The sequence below is a fragment of the Chiloscyllium plagiosum genome, unplaced genomic scaffold (genome assembly GCF_037043375.1).
Source record: "Chiloscyllium plagiosum isolate Xiang-an unplaced genomic scaffold, Cpla_swu_hap1 HiC_scaffold_3, whole genome shotgun sequence".
Classification (NCBI taxonomy): Eukaryota; Metazoa; Chordata; class Chondrichthyes; order Orectolobiformes; family Hemiscylliidae; genus Chiloscyllium; species Chiloscyllium plagiosum.
The window spans coordinates 139,803,286-139,827,105 of NW_028270141.1; the positions used below are offsets into that span (position 1 = coordinate 139,803,286).

Consider the following 23,820-nt stretch of genomic DNA (forward strand, 5'->3'; position numbering starts at 1 on the left):
CATTAAGGGGGTCAATCTGACTTTATGACTTCTTGAAGCTATCATCTATTCTCAGAATAGTGGCATAGCTACGGTGCTGAAGCCTATTAATACTTGAAACTCAGCCGATCATTGATAATAGCTGCAACTATTCAAATGGTATACTTTAGCCTGCAAGGGAAAACACAGAATGCTCAATTCTGTTTTAAACCAAAGTTCCTGTCAAGCAATGTAAGAGCTCACATGGTTAGACATTTTTCGAGTGTCAAAACCAGTGTTTATTTTTATCACCCAGATCCATTAGCTCACAAGAGAGATGCCAGCACCCACTGCTGGGGCAGTTATAAAATTTTTCATTGCATTTGTGCTTTCTCCATTGAAAAACGCTGTAAAGCATATTAACAAATATACAAATCTGACCAAAGTAAAGATCAACTAACCTTTATAGAACAGATGTCTGCGATGAATTATTGCTTAAAGAAAGCACATCTGTTCTCCATGCAAAACCTATCTGGTTCCCTTATGCCTTTCAGAGAAGAAAATTTGTCACCTTTACCTGCTTTCAGCTACATGTGTCTTCAGACCCATAACAATGTGGTTGATTTTTAACTGCCCTCTGAAATTGCCCAAGCCAGCCATTCAGTTCAAGGGCACTTGGGGATAGAAAATGGATGCTCGGCTTGCTGACAATATCCACGTTTCATGAAAGAAGAACAAAAACAATTTACATTACAATCCAACACCTGACAACAATAATTGACAATTGAAAACATTTTGCATTTGTTTTCCAAATATTCCCAACCCTTCAGTAGGTGCTGCATACTTTTCACAAACTCTTAGACCTGCTGGTCTTTTATGGATTTCCAAAGCCCCAGATGAAAATGGTATGACTGAGGAAATGCAATTTTTATTTCTCATTCAAGATGTATTTTGAACATAAAGTATTTCTGAGCTGCAGAAAAGGGTATATGGTGCAAGATGTGAAGTGTGGAAGAAAATTAATTTCTTTCAGCAATTTGGCCACTTGCACATGTAACCAGATGAAAATACGGCCATTGGGTTTTCACATTGTTACAGCATCAACAAACTTTTGATTCAGATGGTAATTAATTCTACTTCATTATGTTCTTACAACACATGATTCTACCGCCAAATGAGTCATAGTAAACAGCAGTGAAAATTCCTGTCTTTTTATGGTACAATTATTATGAACCCCATGATTAACCTGAGTTAGATTATCATGTTTTCCAAATTCAGAAATCAGGAAAGTCAAAATGTTACAAAAACATTGGGAGGGGGCGGGGTTGGGGTAGGGGTTTGTATATTAAATTCAAAAAGCAGGTGGGTGGTTAAAAGTGGCAGTACTTCATGAGGGTAGCTCCAATCCATTAACTTTCAGATTTAACTGCTTTTGGCTGCCTGAGGTGGTTTGTGAATTTGAATATTTTAAGATGTCATTGACAGCTATTTTAACACAGTTTTTCACCACAGCAGGGACCTGAAAAAAAAATAATTGCGAAAAAAGCCCAGGGATACCAAAATGCTTTCTTGTCTACATGAAAAGTTTCACTCTCTGACCTCTTGCTGGGAGTGTATTTTCAATAAAATAAAACAAAATGAAATTGCAGATGCAGTAGATTTGAAACAAAAAAAATGAACTTGAAGGTGAAATTAAGCAAGGCTGTGGGAAGAAACCTCAATTAATGTTGCAGGTTTGGTGAGTTTTCGTCAGAACTGAGAGCAAAAAAAGTGATCTTTCTACAGTACAATGATGACATAACTGGAAGGAAGGAAATGCTTCCTTCTCACTTTTAGAATTGAAAGAAATCATCAGTTTCACCCAGTTTCCACCCCGCTCTCATCTTCATCTGGTTCATGTCCGACTCCTCTCTTTCCTTCCTCAATATCTCTGTTTCCATATATGGGGATAGGCTGGCCATCAGTATCCATTACAAACCCATCAAACTCCCACACTTACCTGGACAATACATCCTCACAACCTGCTCCCTGTAAGGACTCCATTCCATTCTCCCAGTTTCTTTATCTCTGTCACAGTCTTCCAGACCAGTCTGAAATAACGCCTATCCACTCGCAATGTGCTTAAACAATACAGCTCACTCTTCCAGTCTTGTAGTCTCCTTCTTTGCTTACCCTCTTGCAGATGTCTTACGACTTCAACTTCACTTGCAAACTCACTAAGACCTTGCAGCCTCCCTCTTTCTCTGTCTTCAGTCTACCTTCCTCTGTCTCACCACCCCCAATCCTAAGCTACTTTCACTGACCCCACAGCCTTCCTCCCAACCTTCCTCCCGATGCCCGAAGCCTCAGCCACCCACCCCCCCCCCACTTCCAACTTCTTCTGCCTCTCCCTATTTCACTCTCACAATCCCTACAAGGTCAGCCAACAGCTCTAGTCCAGCCCCAACACTGTTCCTTCAGCAGATGTTGGGATGGCATGGTGGCTCAGTGGTTAGCACTGCTGTCTCAGAGGACCAGGCACCCAGGTTCAATTCCAGCCTCAGGTGTCTGTGTGGAGATTGTACATTCTCACTGTGTCTGTGTGGGTTTTCTCCAGGTGCTCCGGTTTCCTTGCACAAACACAAAGATATGCAGGTTAGGTAAATTGGCTATGCTAAATTGTCCTTAATGTTCAGGGATGTGTAGGTTAGGTGCATTAGTCAGGAGTTAATATAGAGCAGGGGAATTGGTCTGGGTGGGTTACTCTTCGGAGGGTAGGTGTGGACTTGTTGGGCCGAAGGGCCTGTTTCCATACTGTCAGGATTCTATGAAATAAAATGGAAAGAACACTGGATTCTGTAAATCAGAAACAAAAACATAAGTTGCTAGAAAAGCTCAACAGGTCTTGATCTCAGAACCAGTTCTGAGGAAGGGTTACTCAACCTGAAACATTCATTCTGATTTCTCTCCACAGATACTGCCACAGATTTCTGTTTTGTTACCGTTTCTTCAACCCTGGTTCCTCCAGCTGATGTCCTGCTTCTCTGGCCCCACTTTTCCAGCCCCAGCCCTCATCTCAATCCCCACCACAACCAGGTGGCTTCCTGCTGCTCCTCTCATCACAGTGTTATTCTGTCTTGTGTTTGATCAGTAGTAAGCCTGTTAGCAACAAGCACAGGAGAGAACTAGCCTATAATTTGGAGAGCAGCTCCTCAAAGATTCTGATTGCCCAATGTACTGATCCCCCATGATTGAATTTCCCCAGGCATTTTGGGAGGGGTATTTGCCCTCTTCTCCCCGGCCATGTCTCATTGCTCAAAATACAATATTCCTGGGTCCATTTAGAGCGCGGATCCCCATGATGAGCTGTATTTGTATCCCTGATTCAGGCCAGAGCACAAATGCCACTGAAGGTTCAAATTGTAAATCAGAGCAATCAGAAATGCTACAACCAACAATGTGACACCATAAATATTGCATCTATAGGTCTCTATGCATGTCCCTATACAGGAACACATCATCCAGAGCTGATGGGGGGATGAGGTCCAACACTGTTGAATGCGAATAATCTTGCAGCAACCAGCAATAAAGTGAACATGCGGCAAGCATGCTTTAAATGGAATTAAACATTTATTTACAAGGAAGTTTCAAGAAAGATTTGTCTTTCATATTGCTCAGAAAAGCAGAATCCACTTGAAATAAGGCAGTTAGTATTGTCTTTGTTGAACTGTTTGAAAAGAAACTTCTGGTAAAGAATAAGATCAAGGGCTACAATGAAAATATCAGGAACATGCAATACAATTCACATGAGTATACGATGATGAAACGTTGCAGAATCATTTCTGATAAGTCTGCAGTCGAAGACACTTCTATTATTACAGTTTTGTGTCTTCAAAGCAACTTTGGATAGTGATTACTCTAACTTCTCAAGTTATAGCTTATACATTACAGTGTAATGTTTTGCAATTTGAAAGCAGTATAACTAGGGTGGCATGGTGGCTCAGTGGCTAGCACTGCTGCCTCACAGCGCCAGAGACCCAGGTTCATTTCCAGTCTTGAGTGACTGTGTGGAATCTGCACGGAGACATGGGGTTTCCTCTGGGTGCTCTGATTTCTTCCCACAGTCCAAAGTGTGCAGGCCAGGTGAACTGGCCATGTTAAATTGCCCATAGTGTCAGGTGCATTGGTCTGGGTGGGTTACTCTTCAGAGGGTCGATGTGGCCTTGTTGGGCCAAAGGGCTTGTTCCCACTCTGTAGGGAATCTAATCTAAAAGTGTCTGTTTGCCTTTGTACTGATGCTGTTAAATCCCTAACAACAACCTTAATGTCATGTACACATTTATGCAGTAACCATGCCTCTTGAGCATTTTGATTTGATTCTCTGAGCAAACTGAGGGGAATATCTGAATTACCTGGAACATGATCCTGGACTCAATTTACCTTATTAATGCATTCTCTTTTCTATAAAAAGAACATTACACACATGCTAAAGGATTTAAGAGAGAAATTCCTTGCCGTATATTTATTAAACCTCAACACCAGCTCCAATATGACTTTGACTCTTAGAAAAGTTTAATCTGTTTTTAAAAAGAAAACTCAAGCATCACATGATAATGATGAACATATTGATCCAAAGAACTTCTCATTCAATTGTCTGAAATTCTACCATATATTTGTGATACTTCGGGCTGTTCTGTGTAATGAATTTACTTGTACTGTTCTTGAATTGAGGCATTCAAAATGGTGTTGGATGATTATTTGGATAGAAATAGTGTGCAGGGGATATAGAAAATGCAGGAGATTGGCACTAAGTAATGATGTTCATTTAATGAGCCGGCGCAGGCATTATGGACTGAATGGCAGCCTCCTGCACTGTAACAATTCTGTGATTTTGTGAAAAGAGCATGTAGCACAAAAACAAAGTATGTTTTTCAAAATCTTTTCATGTTAATGATGAAACATTTGTGATACAGAATTCTGAGTCTATTGATGTTGATGCTTATTATATTCGTGTGATGTCCCCACAGGCACTGCTTCGTGAAACAATTTGGTTTTAATTAAAAATCTTCTGATATTTTATTTCAGGAGAAGATGACGACGACGATGAATGTGCTGAGGAGAAACTGCCTTCATGCTTTGACTATGTGATGCACTTTCTGACTGTCTTCTGGAAAGTTCTATTTGCTATTGTACCTCCTACGGAGTACTGGAATGGCTGGGCCTGCTTTGTAGTTTCCATTTGTATGATTGGCATCCTAACTGCAATTATTGGTGACTTGGCTTCCCATTTTGGCTGTACCATTGGACTGAAGGACTCTGTTACTGCAGTAGTGTTTGTTGCATTGGGAACCTCTGTTCCAGGTAAAGAAACGTTTCTTTGTTCTTTGAATAATCTTAATACTTCAAATGTTATTGGCTGCCAATTAAATTTTGCAAGGCAAGTGTTTATTCTAAACTTGCAGACAAGAAAGTTGATTTTTGCAGTTGTTCACAATTTTTGTCAATTAAAAATTCAGTAATTCAATTTACGATTTAAAATATTATCTAGATTTGTATCCTGAATTGTAAGTATCTTCTCAACATTTTCCCAAGTATAGTTGAAAGAACACAGTTCATTGACCTGAAGCGTTAATGAAGCATTTTCTGTTTCTTTTTCAGATTTCCAGCATCTCCAATAATTTGATTTTTATTATTCAGTTGTAAGATGAAATACCATGAAATAGTGAAAGAGTTGCTGGAAAGTCAATGCCTTGTACAAAATCAAAGAAAACCGATAAATACCAAAAATCTGAAATACGTTTCATTGAAATAAGTAGTAATCATCCTGCCCACATCAAAATCTTTGCAGCATATCTCCAGCAATGAGAGTGCACACCTATATAGTATATATAAATAAATAAACTGCTCAACCAGAGATTTTATAACATATCTTCACTTTAGCCAAACTTCAGTTCTTTGATTTGACTGTCACAGCACATAGTTAATGTGCTCATCCTGTAATTGTGTCTAGTTATATGACTATCTGGGTTTTATTTATTTTGATGAAACCCACAAATCTCAACATGTCTAAGGATAGATTCTCTTTCTTACCTGTCTGTGTGTTGGTACTCCCCCTGTCATATCTCGCTCTTTCTGCTGGTACTCTCTCTATTTTACTTTTTTTCTCTGTCTCTCTGCTGTTCTGTTTTGTCTTATTAACAAATCTTTCTTCACTGACCTTGTTGCTGAGATGTGCTGCTGGTGTAATATTGAAGGTGACTTTAACACTGGTGTTTATAGGGTACTGCTTGTCAGGTGTATTTTGGATCACAGACTAGGAGAAGCGAACATAAGAACAATCTTTGTTCCATACCCTTTGATAAGCTCATCTCAAAAAATAATCTATCTATCTCAGTCCTCAGAGCATCAATAAGATCTGACGTTCACAGCATTTTTCAGGAAGTGAGTTCTAGATTTACATGAATCTTTTTGAAAATTAATTTGAAATGGCCTTTCTGTAATTTAGAGGTGATTTCATCTTGTTTTTAATTCTCCTTTTGGAAAGGAAAAACACAACTAAACCCAGGTCACTGATGACATTTATGTCTGTCAGTTCCCAAATGGACTGGCATTGCAGACACAATTTATCAATTAAAGTTCTGTATTCAGTTCATAGTTCAAATATTCCAAGAGAGACAAACCAATAGACCATAAGATATAGGAGCAATATTAGGCCATTATGGCACATCAAGTTCACTCCACCACTGGATCATGGCGATATGTTTCTCAACCCCTTCTCCCTGTAACCCTTGACCTCCTTACCAATCAAGAAACTATCTATCTCTGTCTTAAAGGCACTCAATGACTTGGTTTCCACAGCCTTCTGCAGATCTTGACATGATGCTTTGTTTATGTTTTCTGCCTGAACATCCTGCTGTTATGATATCCTGTGAAAAAGTAACCACTGTTACTTCAAGTCTGAAACTTCAGAAGAGACAAACATTTCTCTTGATTGCAGTTTTCAAAGTGTAAATTCTCTACTAAACTTTTGTAAAAGAGTGTGCGTTCGCTTCTTCCTATAAAGATGGCCAGCATGCATACGTCCTGCTGACAAATGCCCCCATTAAACGGCCCTGAACCTCAACCTTTAGAGACCTGCAACTGTTTCCTCGTTTGTCGTGAATGTGGGAACTAAAGCCTCGAGCTCATGTCTAAGGATCCTCCAGGTGTTTATGATTCCTTGCAGTCCTTAATGACTCCATTACCATATTCAGCTGTTAATCCCCTTTTACCGTCTCCTCCCTCCTGAAGCTCCTCTCTGCAATATACCTTCTAAAAACAGAAAATGTTGAAATACCCTCAGAGAGAGGGAGCATGGATATAATGGGTAGGATGACCTCCTGTGCTGTATCGATTGCATGGTCCTACTTGAAAGACTTTCTGAATAATCCCAGCATTTCTATTTTTATTTCAGATTTCCAGTATCTCCAGTATTTTGCTTTAGTTAGCAAGAATTTTGTGTTTACAGCATGGGAAAGGATTTTGCATGTTGTTTTACACATTAATGCTTCACGGCAATCGGTTCTTAATGGTTACAATGTTACAATACTCATAAATGCTGTCATGCAACACAAAGTAGTTTTGTGCCTGAGATGCTTAGGAACTCTTCGTATCCTTTGTGAATGGTGTACTTTTTAATGATGCTTCTAATGTACTTCCTAAATACTGGACATGAAGGTCCATAGGCAAAATGTTATGCCCAAAATGTTGATTTTCCTGCTCCTCGAATGCTGCCTGACCTGCTGTGCTTTTCCAGCACCACACTCTCTACTCTGATCTCCAGCATCTGCAGTCCTCACTTTCTACTATAACCTGGTGTTTACAACCTGAGGATTCTCTTTCCCCAACTTATATCCCTTATAGACTGAAATTGATGTTGAAATATAAACTTTGATTTATGAACTAACTCATAATCATCTGCCATTTCTGCTACTAATTTTGCAATTTTAACGATGCTCTTTCACATGAGTTGTCACTACTTCAGGAAATGAATTTTTAAATTCCTCCAAAATAATTGTCTAAGAGCATCATATGTTTGACCTATTTTCAATGTCCTTATTCACTTATCAAAATTACTTTGTTTGATTGTTTCAAACTCAATGTATGTTTGACCAGGGTCCCTCCTTAGATTCCTGAAGTGTCTGTGGGCTTCTGTTACCAGCTCAAAAGCACTTATTTTTCACCTTATCCTACACCCCAGATACCTCTTCTGATAGTGATGCAATTACTTCACGAGCTCTACCTACCAACTTTGTTTGAATCAACAATACCCACATGGGTCATGGGCCATTTAATTTGTTTAGCCATTTTCTCAATAAAATGAAAAAAGCTTCTATACCTTTCTCACCAAAATCAGGCTTAGACATGTTTGAACAGGTTCCAACCAGGCCTTTGGCTCCAATGGGATTGCTCTTCAACACTTTCCTCATCACTACTCTTACCTTTCACCTCTACCTCCGTCACCTTCAAGTTCTCAGTTCCAATCTCTGAAGTTCAAAAACTCTCTCTATCTCTCCCTTTCTTTTGCTAGGGCCTTCCTCTCCATTTCTTTTTCCTCTGCTTTCAGTTGTAATTCACACTGTTCATAGAGTCATAGATAGACTCGTAGAGATGTACAGCATGGAAACAAACCCTTCGGTCCAACCTGTCCATGCCAACCAGATATCCCAACCAATCACCTGCCAGCACCTGGCCCATATCCCTCCAAACCCTTCCTATTCATATACTCATCCAAATGCCTCTTAAATGTTGCAATTGTACCAGCCTCCACCACTTCCTCTGGCAGCTCATTCCATACGCATACCACTCTCTGTGTGAAAGAGTTGCCCTGTAGGTCTCTTTTATATCTTTCCCCTCTCACCCTAAACCTATGTCCTCTAATTCTGGACTCCCTCACCCCAGGGAAAAGACTTTGTCTATTTACCCTATCCATGCCCCTCATAATTTTGTAAACCTCTATAAGGTCACCCCCCAGCCTCTGACGCTCCAGGGAAAACAGCCCCAGCCTGTTCCGCCTCTCCCTATAGCTCAAATCCTCCAACCCTGGCAACATCCTTGTAAATCTTTTCCGAAGATCCTTTCAAGTTTCACAATATCTTTCCGATAGGAAGGAGACCAGAATTGCACGCAATGTTATGTACAGCCGCAGCATGACCTCCCAACTCCTGTACTTAATACTCTGACCAATAAAGGAAAGCATACCAAACGCCTTCTTCACTATCCTATCTACCTGTGACTCCACTTTCAAGGAGCTATGTACCTGCACTCCAAGGTCTCTTTGTTCAGCAACACTCCCTAGGACCTTACCATTAAATGTATAAGTCTTCCTAAGATTTGCTTTCCCAAAATGCAGCACCTCGCACTTATCTGAATTAAACTCCATCTGCCACTTCTCAACCAATTGGCCCATCTGATCAAGATCCTGTTGTAATCTGAGGTAACTCTCTTCACTGTCCACTACACCTCCAATTTTGGTGTTATCTGCAACCTTACTAACTGTATCTCTTATGCTCGCATCCAAATCATTTATGTAAATGACAAAAAGTAGAGGGCCCAGCACCAATCCTTGTGGCACTCCACTGGTCACAGGCCTCCAGTCTGAAAAACAACCCTCCACCACCACCGCCCTCTGTCTTCTACCTTTGAGCCAGTTCTGTATCCAAATGGTCATTTCCTTTTCATGTTCAAGCTGCTTCATTTTCAGTTGATTTTAGCTATTTCCAAAGATTACAGGATTGCAACAATTATCTCCCCTATTCTCAAAAGCTACTCCAAAATCAACTTGTTTGTCAATTCAGAAAGCTTCGTCTGAGCCGGGAAATGAACCCAGGTCTCTGGTGCTGTGAGGCAGCAGTGCTAACCACTGTGCCACTGTGCCATCCTACTACTGGCTAACTGTTCCAATATAGTAACATCTTATAAACACAGTCTTGGCAAAAGGCAAATTCAGAACACACATTGTCCCACATGTAGTTCTCCAATCGAGGAAAGAGTATCAAAAGATAATTCTGAGAGAGAGACAACTCCAGCTTTCAGCAGTAGCAAAGACAGATTTGGCAGCTTTTCACAACCCCAGCAGCTTCTGATACTGAAAGCTCCAACTAAAGATCTGGGTTCTGTGGGAGCTTGACCTGCTGAGCCTGCTTCTATTGTTCCAACTTTTAATAAAACCCCAGACCTCACAAGTTGTTTACTTTACTGGTTTTCCAATTAGACAGCTCATGACTTCAGTCTTAAAGCTTCTCTTTAAGAAAACGTTAGAACAAAATAACCTCTTAAAGACACAGCATCATCTGAGTGTCCTGGATGCAACAAATCAATAAACAATATTGGATTTAGTAATGAGCTGGATTTAATTGGTAACCTAATTGTGTGTAAACATATTTGTCAAATTATGATTGAGCTCAGTGTAGCGTTTGAAAGTGAAAAGCATAAATCAACTCCTAGACCTTTAGATTTAGGTAAGGCGGACTTTAATAAGATGAGACAGAGAGTATCCACAGTAAACTGGAAAAATCTACTAATGGGTAAAACAACAGAAGAACAGTGGAGGATGTTTAAAGAAACATTTAATACAATACCAAACCAGGTTATACCCCTGAAAGGGCTAACAGAATGCTTTGAATTTTTTCAGTTAATCAGGGAGAGCTAATGTAGATTCAAGACAGGTAGGTCATTCCTGACAAACCTCTCTGAATTTTTGAAGAGGTGACTAAAATACACAAACTTAGGTGGCATTGTCGTGTGGACAATAGCATAAAATTACAAAGGGATATCGATAGACCAGTTGAATGGGTGAAAGTGTGGCAGCTGGATCTCAATTTAAACAACTATGAGGTTTTCCATTTTAGACCATAAAAGGATAGATCGGGGTATTAAGTGGATGTCCAAAGAGTCTTGGGGGTTCAAGTGCATAGATCTTTAAAATGTCACAAGCAGGTGCAGAAAATAATCAAGAAAGCTAATGGAATGGTGGCCTTTATATCTACAGGACTGGGATACAGGATGCAGAAGTTATGCTGCAGTTATCCAAACCTAATTAGACCCCACTTGGAGTACTGTGAGCAGATCTGGGCACCACACCTTAGGAAGGATATATTGCCCTTGGAGGGAGTAAAACATAGGTTTACAAGAATGATAGCTGGACTTCCGCGATTAAGTTACAAGAAGAGATTATACCAATCAGGCCTGTCTTCTCTGGAATTTATAAGGTTAAGGGGTGATCTGATTGAAGTCTTCAGGATATTAAAAGGAAATGATAGGCTAGATAAAGATAGCCTATTGCCATTGGTTGGGGATTCTTGAATTAGGGGCCACAGTCTGAGAATTAGTGCCAGACTGTTTAGGAGAGATATTAGGAAGCACTTTTAGACACAAGGATTGGTAGATATTTAGAACTCTCTTCCACAAACAGCAGTGGATGCTATATCTGTTGTTTATTTTAAATCTGAGATAGATTATTTTTTATTGAACAGAGGTATTAAGGGACATGGACCAAAGGCAAATTGGTGAAATTAGGCCACAGATCTGCCCGTGATCTGTGAATAGCGGAACAGCTCAAGGGGCTGAACTGCCTATCCTAAGTTCTTATGTTTTCCAAAATATTTTAATGATTCATGGATGATGAGACCTCCCTTTAGAATTTATCTTTATACTAGCAATAATCTTATTCTGAGTACTCTGAAGTATTCTCTGAAATTCTGCCTCTCCATCTCTTAATCTCTCTCTCCCACCCTAGTATGCCAATCCCAATACCTGTGCAGGTTGAGGCAGTGCACCTATATGGCTGAATGGGAAGAATACTAATTCTCAAAGACAGGATAAATGCTTTAGAACACTTTTAATAAAGTTTAGCAAGCTTTGTAATCAAGTGCACTGGGAGTACTACTGCTCAATTTAGGTATCAGGCTCATGAACATGCTTCGTAACTTTGTCATATTTGATTCTAAGGTGAGCTTGAAATCACTAATCCATGCCACTAATCCATCGCCCAACTCCATTATTGTCTTAGCTCTTCTTCTGCTGAAACTCTCGTGCAAGCGTTTGCTCCTTCTAAAATTGACTATTCCAATACCCTTATGGCTTGTCTCTCACATTCTGTATGCCTGAGGCTGTTGGGGTTAGAATTATAGTCAACGATGAGATCGCTGAATCCTACCCCCTCCTTCCTATGACCCTCAACCCTATAATCTACATCCCACCTTCACTCACCTGAGTCCAGAGAGAGCCAACAACGATCACAGATCTAGTTCCTGGAACATTACAGCCAGCAGCCACTATATCTGGTGGTATAGCCCGCAGTGGACAGCTTTCTTTTCAATTCATCCATAGGATGTGTGTGTTGCTGACTGGGATGTGTGTGTTGCTGACATAATTTGTTCTCCATCTCTAGTTAACCATGCGAAAGGTGGTAGTGAGCTGCCTTTTTGAATCTCTGCAGTCCATGTGCTATAGGTAGATCCACATTCCCATGAGATAATGTTGATATATAACAATGATATAGGACAAAGGGTGATGTTGATGATAAGTACGTTCATGGATGACACAAAGATTGACTGGGTGGTTGACAGTGAGAAAGAAGATCTTAGGTTACAGTACAATACAGATGGATTGGTCAGAAGGTATTTAACCCTGATAAAAATGAGGTGATGTACTTTGGAAAAAGGTAACAAGGAAATACTCAGTGAATGACAATACACTCGGAAACTCAGAGGAATACAAGGATCTGGGGTGCTTGTCTATAGATCCTTGCAGGTGGCAGGGCAGGGTAATAAGGTAGTTAAGACTTTTTAAATTCATTCACAGGATCAAGGCCAGCATTTATTGTCCCAGAGGGCAGTTAAGAGTCAGCCACATTGGTGTGGTCTGGAGTCGTATGTGTGTCAACCCAGGTAAGGATGGTGGTTTCCTTCCCCGAAGCAAGTTAAAGAACAGATGCATTTTGCTGACAATTGACTAATAGTCATCATTAGACTCATATTTATTGAATTCAGGTTCTACAGTCTGCCATGGCAGGATTTGAATCTGGGTCCCCAGAACATAACCTGCATTTACTAGATTAATAGCCCAGCCATAATACCACTAGGCCAATACCTCCCCTTAACGGGATGCTTGCCTTTTTCAGTTATGGTATGGATTGTAAGGGCAGGGAGGTTGTATGTGAGCTGAACAGAACTTTGATGAAGGCACAGCTGGAATATTGTGTGCAGTTTTGGTCACCAGACCTTAAGAAAGATGTGATTGCACTGGAGGGGGTGCAGAGGAACATTTCAGCTAGGGAGAGTGGCTGGAAATGCTCAGTTTGATTTCTTTGAGCAGAGAATGTTGGGGGGAGAGGGGGAGCCTGATAGAGGTGCATAATATTGTGATGGTCATATGCAATGTGAATAGAAAGCAGCTGTTTCCCTTAAAAGAAGGGACAAGAACAAGGCAGCACACTTCTAAAGTAAAAGGCAGGAATTTGGAAGGAACTTGAAAACATTTTTCACCCAGAGAGTAGTGGGGGTCTGGAATGCACTGCCTGGGAGGGTAATTAAGGCAGGAAACCTCACAACCTTTAAAAAGTACTTGGATGAGTACTTGAAATGTCAGAACATTCAAGGCTATGGGCCTTATTTGGAAAATTGGGACTCTTGTAGGTAGGAGTGTATTTTTGGCAGCAGAGACTCAATGGGCCAAATGACCTCTTCTGTACTGTATGATTCTACTATATTAACATTAAGTATAGCTCACCGGATTATTTTTCTCAGTGCATGCCTTAAAGTACCTGTTTGTAATGACATTTTTGAAATTGTAGATTGGAGTCAGGTATGTGTTGGATACCTTCCCCAGGGAAGAAGTGCTAGCAAACTATACTAAAACGAAATATAATTACAGTCAACTCAGAATGATTAATTGTTGAGCTATACAGGTCTTCACAAGAATTTTTTTTTCAACAGATCTATCAAAATGATGAATTCTGCAAAAAACATTATCAAAAGAATATTTTACATGGTTCTTCACAGAGGAGGCACATGTATGCATTGGAGTGTGTTTTAAAAGGGGCTGTGTCAGCATTTAAGGCAGCTAGTAAACTGTCATTGAAAGTCATTAATATGGGATAAACATCTCTGCTGCTTGCAGAAGTTAACTTTTGAACCTTAATATTTCAGATTGTGTTATTGTTGAATAAGCTGTTTTGATTATAACTGAATCAACTGTCTATACACAATTTGGCATTTATATGACAGTGTGGGAAATTGCCTTGGTATATCCTGTTCAAAAAAAGTAGGGCAAACCTAACTTAACCAGTTATTGCTGAATCGATTTATTCTTGATTATCAACAAAGTAATAGAAGGGGCTACTTATATAATTTACTGATGATCAACAATACATAACTAGGTTGATAGCAACGCATACAAGTGTCACTTCCAAACAAAAAACCTGCCCACTGATGCTCAGTTTACTTTCTGCCAGGGTCAATCAGTTCTTGGCCTCATTGCACCCTTGGTTAAAACATGGACAAAAGAGCTGAATTCCAGAGATGAGGTGAGAGTGATGTCCTTGACATCAAGGCCAAATTTGACCAAGTGTGGCATCAAGGAACCCTGGCAAAATTGGAATTGGGGGGAAATTTCTCCATTGGTTGGGTACCAGATTCAAAGGAAAATGGCATTGGCTGCTAGAGCTAAACTATTTCAGTCCCAAAACATTGCAGCAGAAATTCCTCAGGATAGTATCTTGGATCAAACATCTTTAACGCTTCATTAGTGATCTTCCCTCCATCGTAAGATCAGAAGCGGGGATACTCACTGATGATTGCATAATGTTCAGCACCATTTGTGTCAAGTATGCCAAAAGCTGGAGCCATGTTCAATGAAAGGGTGACAGCAGGAAAGCTGACAAATATAGAAAAGTCAGCCTAATTTAAGAGAATAGCCTGAAAAATTTGGACAATTTGTGCCTGCAGCATATTAATTCCATAGCTAAGGCAACGCCAATACTTGCTTCTGTTCATCGGGGGCCAAAGGATATGGGGCGAAACCCGGAATAAGTTACTGAGTTGGGTAATCGACCATGATCATATTCAATGGTGGAACAGGCTGGAATGGGCGTATGGCCTACTCCTGCTTCTATTTTCTATGTTTCTATGTATCAGATCAATGAAACCAAATATCAGAATTCTTCTGAACTGATCACTGGGTGGAAACGTCCTAGGCTTCCATACCACCCCTATAAGGACACCTGCAAGCAAGACAGACTTTGACACAGACACCCAGGAGACAGTTGCAAATCGCTGGCACCTCTGGAAGCTGACTCTTTAGAGGGGCACTGGAAGAGACAAGCAGAAATGTCAAGCTCAGCTAGCCTGGAACAGAGCTCCTTGGAAAATAGAGGCTAGGGAATCACACACCTCCTCTGTCCTCTGTCCCCTGCAGCAAATGTGGCTGTGATTAAGTAGGACTCCATTCTAAACCACATCAGGCAATATTTAAGGCAATGTTGACCCTCACAGCACAAAGCTGAAGGTGGAAGACTGCTACTAAATATATCAGACCCCAACGGGAGTATTGTGTCCAATTTTGATAATCACACCTTCGGTGGTTGCAGAGAATATTTACTAGAAAGAGACCAGCAAAGTGGAACTTTATTTGTAGGTGCATACAAAAAACTGGGATTGTTCTCCTTAGAGCAAAGCTAGTTTTGGAAAGGTTTTAATTGAAGATTTTCAAAATCATGAAATATTTTTGATAGAGTAAACAAGGAGGTGATTTCCTTTGGCAGGAGGGTCAGTAATCCGCAGGCACAAGTTCAAATTTCAGTCTGAAGGACTAAGTTAATGATGAGGGAAATATATTATATGTCAGAAGTCGTAATGATCTGAAATATGTGGAACCAGATAACTTGGGATTGGTTAACTGAATAAGAGAATAAGGGCCAGGAATTTTGACTCATTGACTAACTCTGTTAGTGTCTGCTCAAACATAGTAGGCCCACTGGCCTCCTTCTCTGCTGTTCTATTCTTAACTTCAATCACATTGACCAATTGCTTCTCTCTTTTGATTCCCACCATCACACTGTCCTGTGAAGACTGAATGTGTTATGATCATAGAATGGTTACAGCAAAGAAGAAGGCCGTTCCACCCGTAATATCTGTGCTAGCCCCAGGAACAACTCAGCTAGCCTTTCCCTCCCCTTACTATTTGCCATCACCCTGCAATTTATTTTTCTTCTGATTTGTAAATGTACAAACTTAATGTGATGTGCAGAAGAAGCAAGAGTGATGTGAGAAAAACCTTTCTTACCCAGTGAGTGGTTAGGGTATGGAATGCACTACCTGGAAATCTGGTGGAGGCAGTTTCAGTTGAGGCATTCAAGAGGGCATTGGAGGGTTATTGTGATAGAAATGATGTGCAGAGAAATAGAGAAAAGGCAGGAAATTAGCCCTTGGTATTAGAGTTGGTAAAGGTACTATTGGCTGAATGACATCCTTCTGTTCCACAATAATTCTGTAGTTCTGTGATTTGGTCTCAATAGTTTGCAAAATAATTGGCTCATGTTTGATTACATTATCTTCAAATAGAAATACAAAGCTTACCGGTATGTCCACCATACATGATAGCTTGTTCTGATGTCACTTCTCATATGTGCTAATTGCTTGGTCTTTCCTACTTTGCCACTCTGCCTCTCTTTCATTCTCAGCCACCGCTGCTGGTCCACCCTGTTTTGTTCAGGTCCACCCTGTTTCCCCATTCTCTCTCCTTCTCTATTATTCTGTATAACTGCTTTGGTGTCTGTGAGCAGGATCATGCTCCTTCCCCACTCACTGTTATCCCCTGCCTTTGTAGGTGTTTATGATCGAGTCTGCGCTTTACCTATCTTCACCACTCCTTCATTCTCTGTGAGATTTGCTTTTGCACCCCAAATGGTCATACTTACGCTTCAATAAATTAATTTATCCTCTGTGTTACTCGTTCTGATCATGATGCTCCTTTCAGAATTATTCCCTGTACTATTTGATTTTCTCTTTTATTATTATTCATAGATTTTTTTAAATTTCTCTGTTTATAAAGCCTCATTTGATTGTTTATTTTGTTTATTATAGAACTTGCACTCCATCAGTACAATTTGTGTTTCATATACCAACAGAAATATTAGTTGCTTGAATTACCTAAAGGGAAGCAGTTTACCTGAGCTGTTTCTTTTACCTCAAATCGTGAATTTTTTTTGTTTCTTACCTCTAGGAGATCAGATTTAGGAGAGGTGGGGAGTATGCGCATATTATATATATGGATGTGTAAGATAGACATATGTGCAGATAAATGAGATACAGAACATATAGTAACTCAGGCTTGTCCATTTTTGTTAGCTTAATTACTAATCATTCTCCACGTTAATAAGTGCAGCTAAGGATGGAATCATTTATAATAGAATCAATTTTTTTGGAAAGTTCATAGATATACAGCTATAAAAGACATCTTACTGTAAAGAATAAAGCCTCGGTTGTAGATTAATCATATGATTGATGTAACTTCTCGACAATGCACAGAAAAAAGAGCACCGTTAGGCAGGTATCATTAGATAAATTTGTCCTAAGCGCAATTTACAAGGCAGAATATAGCAGGGTTTTTTTTCTAATTGGATGTAAATGTCAGTAATGGCTAAGTAATGTGTTTCAGATGTATTATTAGCATTCGTTATTTGTCATTGTTGGCTTTAAACTTGAGGTTTCTTTTCTCATTGTCTACACTAGAAAGTGGACTATAAACTCTGGAGCCCAAATTTGTCAGCATACTCTTTCTTAACATCTGCTGCACATCCTCAGAGTCACCCAATGACTGGACATGCCTTGCAAGCATCTTCTTTCAAAAGTAAGGCCCATGACATTTGGCTTTCAAAGCTATTCAACTGAGAACAGATATCTCCTGATCCTGCAGTGAGCAACTGCTCTCTTTCTTATCTTAGTGTCCAGATTCTTCTATCCATTTAAGCTCCGTGCACCCCTCACTGCATACTTCACTCTCTAAATACCCCCAGATTGCTGTCTCTTAACCAGGGCTCAAAACATAATGTGAGTGACAAAGCTGGATATGCTGGAAAGGCTGATTGTTCAGTCATTTAAATCTTGATTATTTTGTCTCTTAAAGCTCTTAAGAATGGGTTACTGTGGAATTGAGTAAAAAATTAATGCATGGGATGCGAGCATCGTTCCCAAGGCAAGCATTTATTGCCCATCGCTCATTGCCCTAGAGAAGGTGAGGTGAGTTGTTTCCTTGAACTGCTGCAGTCTTTAGATTTTAAGGACTCTAAAGGGAAGAATAATAATGGGCAGCGCAATCATTCCAAGTCAGGATGATGAGTAGCTTAGAGAGACACTTGTAAGTTCTAGTATTCTCATGCATCTCTTGCCCTTGTATTTCTAGTTGATAGAGGTTTAGTATACAGAAGTTGCTGTTGAAGGAGCTCTGGTGAGTTACTGTAATGTACTTTGTAGATCGTACACATTATTACCACCTATTCGTCAGCAGTGCAGAGAGTGAACACTGAAGGTCATGGATAGGGATTCAGTCAAACAGCTCACTATATCCTGAATAGTGTCAAGCTTCTAGAATGTGTTGGAGTTGCACTCATCCAGGCAAGTGGGATGTATTCCATCACATTTCTCACTTGCACCTGGTGGTTAGCGGACATGCTTTGGGAGTCAGGAGATGAGTTATTCACTGCAGTATTCTGAGCATCTGATCTCTTGTATCAGTAGTATTTGTATGGCTTGTGCAGTTCAGTTTCTGGTCAGTGATAAGGTCCAGGATGTTGATAGCAGGAAATTCAGTGATGGAATATAAGAAGCAATAGTTAGATTCTGTCTTGTTGGAGCTAAGCAGAAAATTTTTAAAAATTGAAGCAAAGGTTGACCATTCAGCCCTTTCATTCTACAAGAACATTGATCATCTGCCCCAAGTGTCTATTTCTCTTTTGTGCCAGATTCTCATGATCCTCAACAGCTCACTATTTCACAATATAGTGAATGTCTGGCACTTGTGTGACAGGGTTGTTACTTGTCACTTATCAATCCAAATCTGGGTATTGTTCAACTCTTGCTGAATATGTACACAGACTCAGTGAACATTGCCACTTCTGACCTTATGATGGTGGGAAGGTAATTGATGAAGCAATTGAAAATGCTTGGGCCTAGGACACTATCCTGAGGAATTCCTGCAGAGATGTCTTAGAGCTGAGATGACTGACCTTCAACACCCATGGCCATTTTCCTATGTGCCAGGTATGACTCCAACCACCCCAGAGTTGATTCCCATTGAGTCTAATTTTGCCAGGTCTCTTTGACGTCATACCCAGTATGTTGTCTTGACATCAAAGACAAGTCAGTCTTACCTCACATCTCAAGTTCAGCTCATTTGTTCATGTCTGGACCAAGAGATCTTAATGAGATCTAGAGCTGAGTGGAACCCAAACTGGGCATCACTTGAACAAGTTATTCCTTTGCACGTGCGCTTGATTTCACTGTTGATGACACCTTCCATAAACTTTGCTAATGATTGCGGTTGGACTGATGGGGTGACAATTAGCAGAGGTAGATTGGTCCTGATTTTTACATACAGGACATACCTGGGTAATTTTCCACATTGAAAGTTAGGTGACAGTGTTGTAGCTGTACTGGAATAGGAGAAAGTGAGGACTGCAGATTCTGGGACACCCACACCCACCAACCCCACAACCCCGTGCCTGAAGGGACACCCGTACCCACCAACCCCACCACGCCGTGGCTGAACATTACAACTCTCTCTCCCACTCTGTCAAGGATATGCAGGTCCTGGGCCTCCTCCACTGCCAAACTGTTACCACGCAATGCCTGGGGGGAGAATGCCTCATATTCTGCCTTGGGACCATGCAACCACACCAGATAAATCTGAATTTCAACAGCTTCCTCATTTCCCCTACCCCCGACATTATCCCAGTCCCAAGCCTCCAACTTGGCACCGCCCTCCGGACCTGTCCATCACCCCCCACCTCCTCCCTCCTCCCCGGACTATCACCTTCTCCCTTACCTTCATCTACCTATTACTTTCTCAGCTACCTTCTTCTCCCCAATCCCACCCCGCCCCCTCCCATTTATCTCTCAGGTCCCCACCCACCCCCTGGCCCATAAGCCTCATTCCTGATGAAGGGCTTTTGCCCGAAACATTGATTCTCCTTCTCCTCAGATGCTGTTGATCTGCTGTGCTTTCCCAGCAACACACTCTCAACGCTGTACTGGAATAGCCTGGTTAGGAGTGGCAACTATTTTTGGAGCACAAGTCTTCAGTACTATTGCTGAAACATTGTCAAGGCCCATAGGATTTGCAGTATCCAGTGATTCCAACCATTTCTTGGCATCACTTGGAGTGAATTGAATTGACCGAAGACTGGTATTTGTAATGCTGGGGACCAGTGGGGAAGCTGAGATGGATCTTCCATTTGGCATTTCCCAACTAAAATAGATTTGAGATCTCACAGAGCCTTTTAACACTGACCCCTTGCCTGAAAAGTCAGGGGAAGGCCCACTCATGGCAATGATGAATGCCCCTTTGACTTTAACAACATGCTGGCAATGAATGGGCTGAATGTGGCATTTCCAACTGGATGGCCTATAGCTCTGTGATCCTTGCATGGCCATCTCAGGAATTTCCCTTCATTCTCAAAAACAATTCCTCATCAACACTTGAGGAAAGCACACTCCACAGGTAAACAGCTCTGCGACAGGCTGTTCTTATCTTCATCATACCCATGTTCTGTACTTATCAGCCAGAAATGCTTTCAAACAGTATCCAAAATGTAATGTCGCAATCTGTGTGAGAGCTGACACAAACTCAACTGGACTCACCACATAAACACAGTACCTACAAGAGCAGGTCAGAGACTAGGAAGACTGCGGTGAGTAACTCACCTAACTCCCCAAAGCCTATGTGGTAGAACACTGTCCACTTGTCTGGATGAGCGTATCCCCAACAACACTCAAGAAGCTTGATACCATCCATAACAAAGCAGCCCACTTGATTGGCACAGCATCCACAAGCATCCACTCCCTCCACCACCGGCACTCAATAGCAGCAGTGTGTACTATCTACAAGATGCACTGCAGAAATTCACTGAAGGTTCTCAAGACAACACCTTCCAGAACCCACAACCACTTCCATCTAGAAGGAGAAAGGCAGCAGATATATGGGACCATGACCACATTCAAGTTCCCCTCCAGGCCACTCTCCATTCCTGACTTGAAAACATATTGCAGTTTCTTCACTGTCTCTGGGTCAAAATCCTGGATTTCCCTCCCTAATGGTATTGTGGGTCAACTCACAGCAGGGGGACTGCAGCGGTTCAAGAAGGCAGCGAACCACCACCTTCTCAAGGGTAACGAGCAACAGGCAAAAATTGCTGGCCAGTCCACCTCCCACAAATAAAAGTTTCAATATGTTGAATTGGAATCCTTATTTTGCTGTATTGTTCGGAGTTTATTTGAATTGATTTAAGGAATAGGAAGGGAATTCCAGGATCCACAGGTTTTGTTTTGATTGGAATAAATTGGGATTAGTTTTTATACATGAAGAACATTATCGAAGTGTAGGCCTGTGACCAGTGGTATGCTGCAAGGATCGGCACTGGGTCCACTGCTTTTTGTCATTTATATAAATGAGTGTGATGTGAATATAGGAGGAATGGTTAGTGAGTTTGCAGATGACGCCAAAATTGGAGGTGTAATGGACAGCAGCATCTAATGCATTGAAAATGGTGATGTAGATCTTTTCTCCTGCAAAAGAAAGTGAATGATATATATAACAAAGTTTAATCAAAGTAGCAGAAGCATTAAAAGATGTCTATTTTTATGACATCTGAAGTAATATAACTTTGGTTCCCACACGATTGCCCTTCTCAGAATGTATTTTTATTTGAAACTATCCAGTGTGCTTGGGAAAGCTCATTCCAACCAATTGTCATTCAATACCCAGTGACTTTACTTTTTGGGCGAAGTTGGTAAATGAGATTTCTACAATTGATTTTCTTGGATTGATCTGTTAAAATGGGGGCAGTCATTTTCTGCAGCAGACACTGAAAGTACTCAGTAATACATTAAATAATCTCATGTCTGAACCACAGGTCACAACAGGGACAGCTTTACCTCAGCAATTTCTGGGACTAGATTCTGGGACAGTCAGGTACCAATGAGCTGCTCCCATCTCTTTTCAGAGACAAGATCCTGCCTCCAGAACCTACTGACTAATGAGAAGCAATTTCTAATCCCAGCAGCAGTTCCACTGGCAGTGATGGGTACTGCTCTTGGCAGGAAGTACATGGGGACTGAGTTGCTGCAGTCAGTCACCCGGGCTCGAGTGTGCGGGCTGAGAGAGTGGGAATGATTGTGGTTGGTGAAAGTGGCATGGTAGTTGTCACAAGGGTGACTATTCTTGCTGGAAATACTTTTCTGTAGGATTCAGAGTCCCCAGTTGTGAGGGGCCCCCATCCATCCCTATGCCCACAGGGAGGCACTGAACATTTGCTGGGCATTTTCCCATCTCCCTGAAGGAACCAACACTCTGTTCAAAAGGGCAGGAGAAAGCCCTTAAGTTGCCCTTAATTGTCTATAGAAGGGCATCAATTGGCCTGTGGCTGGGGGAAACAATCCTCTGCAATCTCCATGTATTTCCATAGTGCTGAGAAGCTTTGGATCTTCCTCACCCACCTTCCCTGATTTAAGCCATCCCTCCCTCCCTTACTCACTCCCCACTCAATCATTCACTCACTCACACTCGTACTCATTCACACACACTCAGTTATACTCATTCATTCATACTCACTCACACAAACAATACACACACTCACACTAACATGCTTTCACACACACTGTCTCTGTCTCCCCAACTCTGCTTTTCCACATTATTTTAAGTCCCCCTCCCCCCACCAACTACCATGTCCCTAGAACCTAATTTTAGAAAGGTTCAACTGAAGTTTTAATGGGTGTAGGTTTCTCTGTAATCTGGTTTTGACCACAACACTGGGATTCTACATGCGTCAGGTACAAAATAATATGTTGTAAATAAGATTTGTGTCACTGTGTGGAATGAAAAACGGTCATGGTATCCTTTATTGTTTTCTGAGACCTGACTCATCACTCTGATTCTTTTTTTGACAGTGATACAGTGTACGTAGTATGAAGGAACAAATTCAGGTTTTGAAATAAATTGCAACCTGGGAGGAGAGCCAAGACTATATTGTGATTGGAACTCAGAATGGAATTAAAAAATAAATTACAATGAGAGAGTTATGAGTGGAGCATTCATCAAAATGTTGGTGCCAATTGAGTTTCAGGAAAATTGGAAAAAACTAAAGGTTACCTGAATTTGGAAGCATATTCTAGTGAAAGGTATTAAACACAAAGGTTGTTCACAAATTGCTTGATGAATGCAATGGGGTGAGGGCGGTTTTGGCGGAATGGGCAACACTGATGGAAATTTCCACTGCGCACAATGATGCAAATAATGCAAAAATTAGGGAATTTAGTAGCTTCTGAAAGTGATATATATTGATTCAGATATTATTTAATTTATTGTGAGTATATGTTGTGATGGATATAACAGAGTACTTCATATACAAGTGGCTGCCCAGTCTCTCTCAGTATGTATGAAGAATGCTAAGAAAGAAGTTAATTCTTTTTTACATGTTAGATTCCTCCAGATTGGACCTAAGACTACTCTGAAGTAATGTCTCGGTCGACTATTTATCACTGGAGCATGGAACAGCATTGTGACAGAATTGTGAAATAAGTTACAGTGAGAAAGGTATGAGTGGAGTGAGTGTTGTTGAAGTCTAGAAGT

The 23,820-nt window shown here is 40.9% G+C and overlaps 1 protein-coding gene across 6 annotated transcripts in view; it reads left to right on the forward strand.

The window, feature by feature from the left end:
- Positions 1-23,820, forward strand: part of slc8a1b (solute carrier family 8 member 1b) — a 302,343-nt gene that overhangs the window by 273,077 nt on the left and 5,446 nt on the right. For all 6 annotated transcript variants that reach the window (XM_043687168.2, XM_043687171.2, XM_043687170.2 and 3 more), the window contains one exon: positions 5,023-5,298. In XM_043687168.2, coding sequence (XP_043543103.2) covers positions 5,023-5,298 — 276 coding nt within the window. The remainder of the gene's footprint in view (positions 1-5,022; positions 5,299-23,820) is intronic.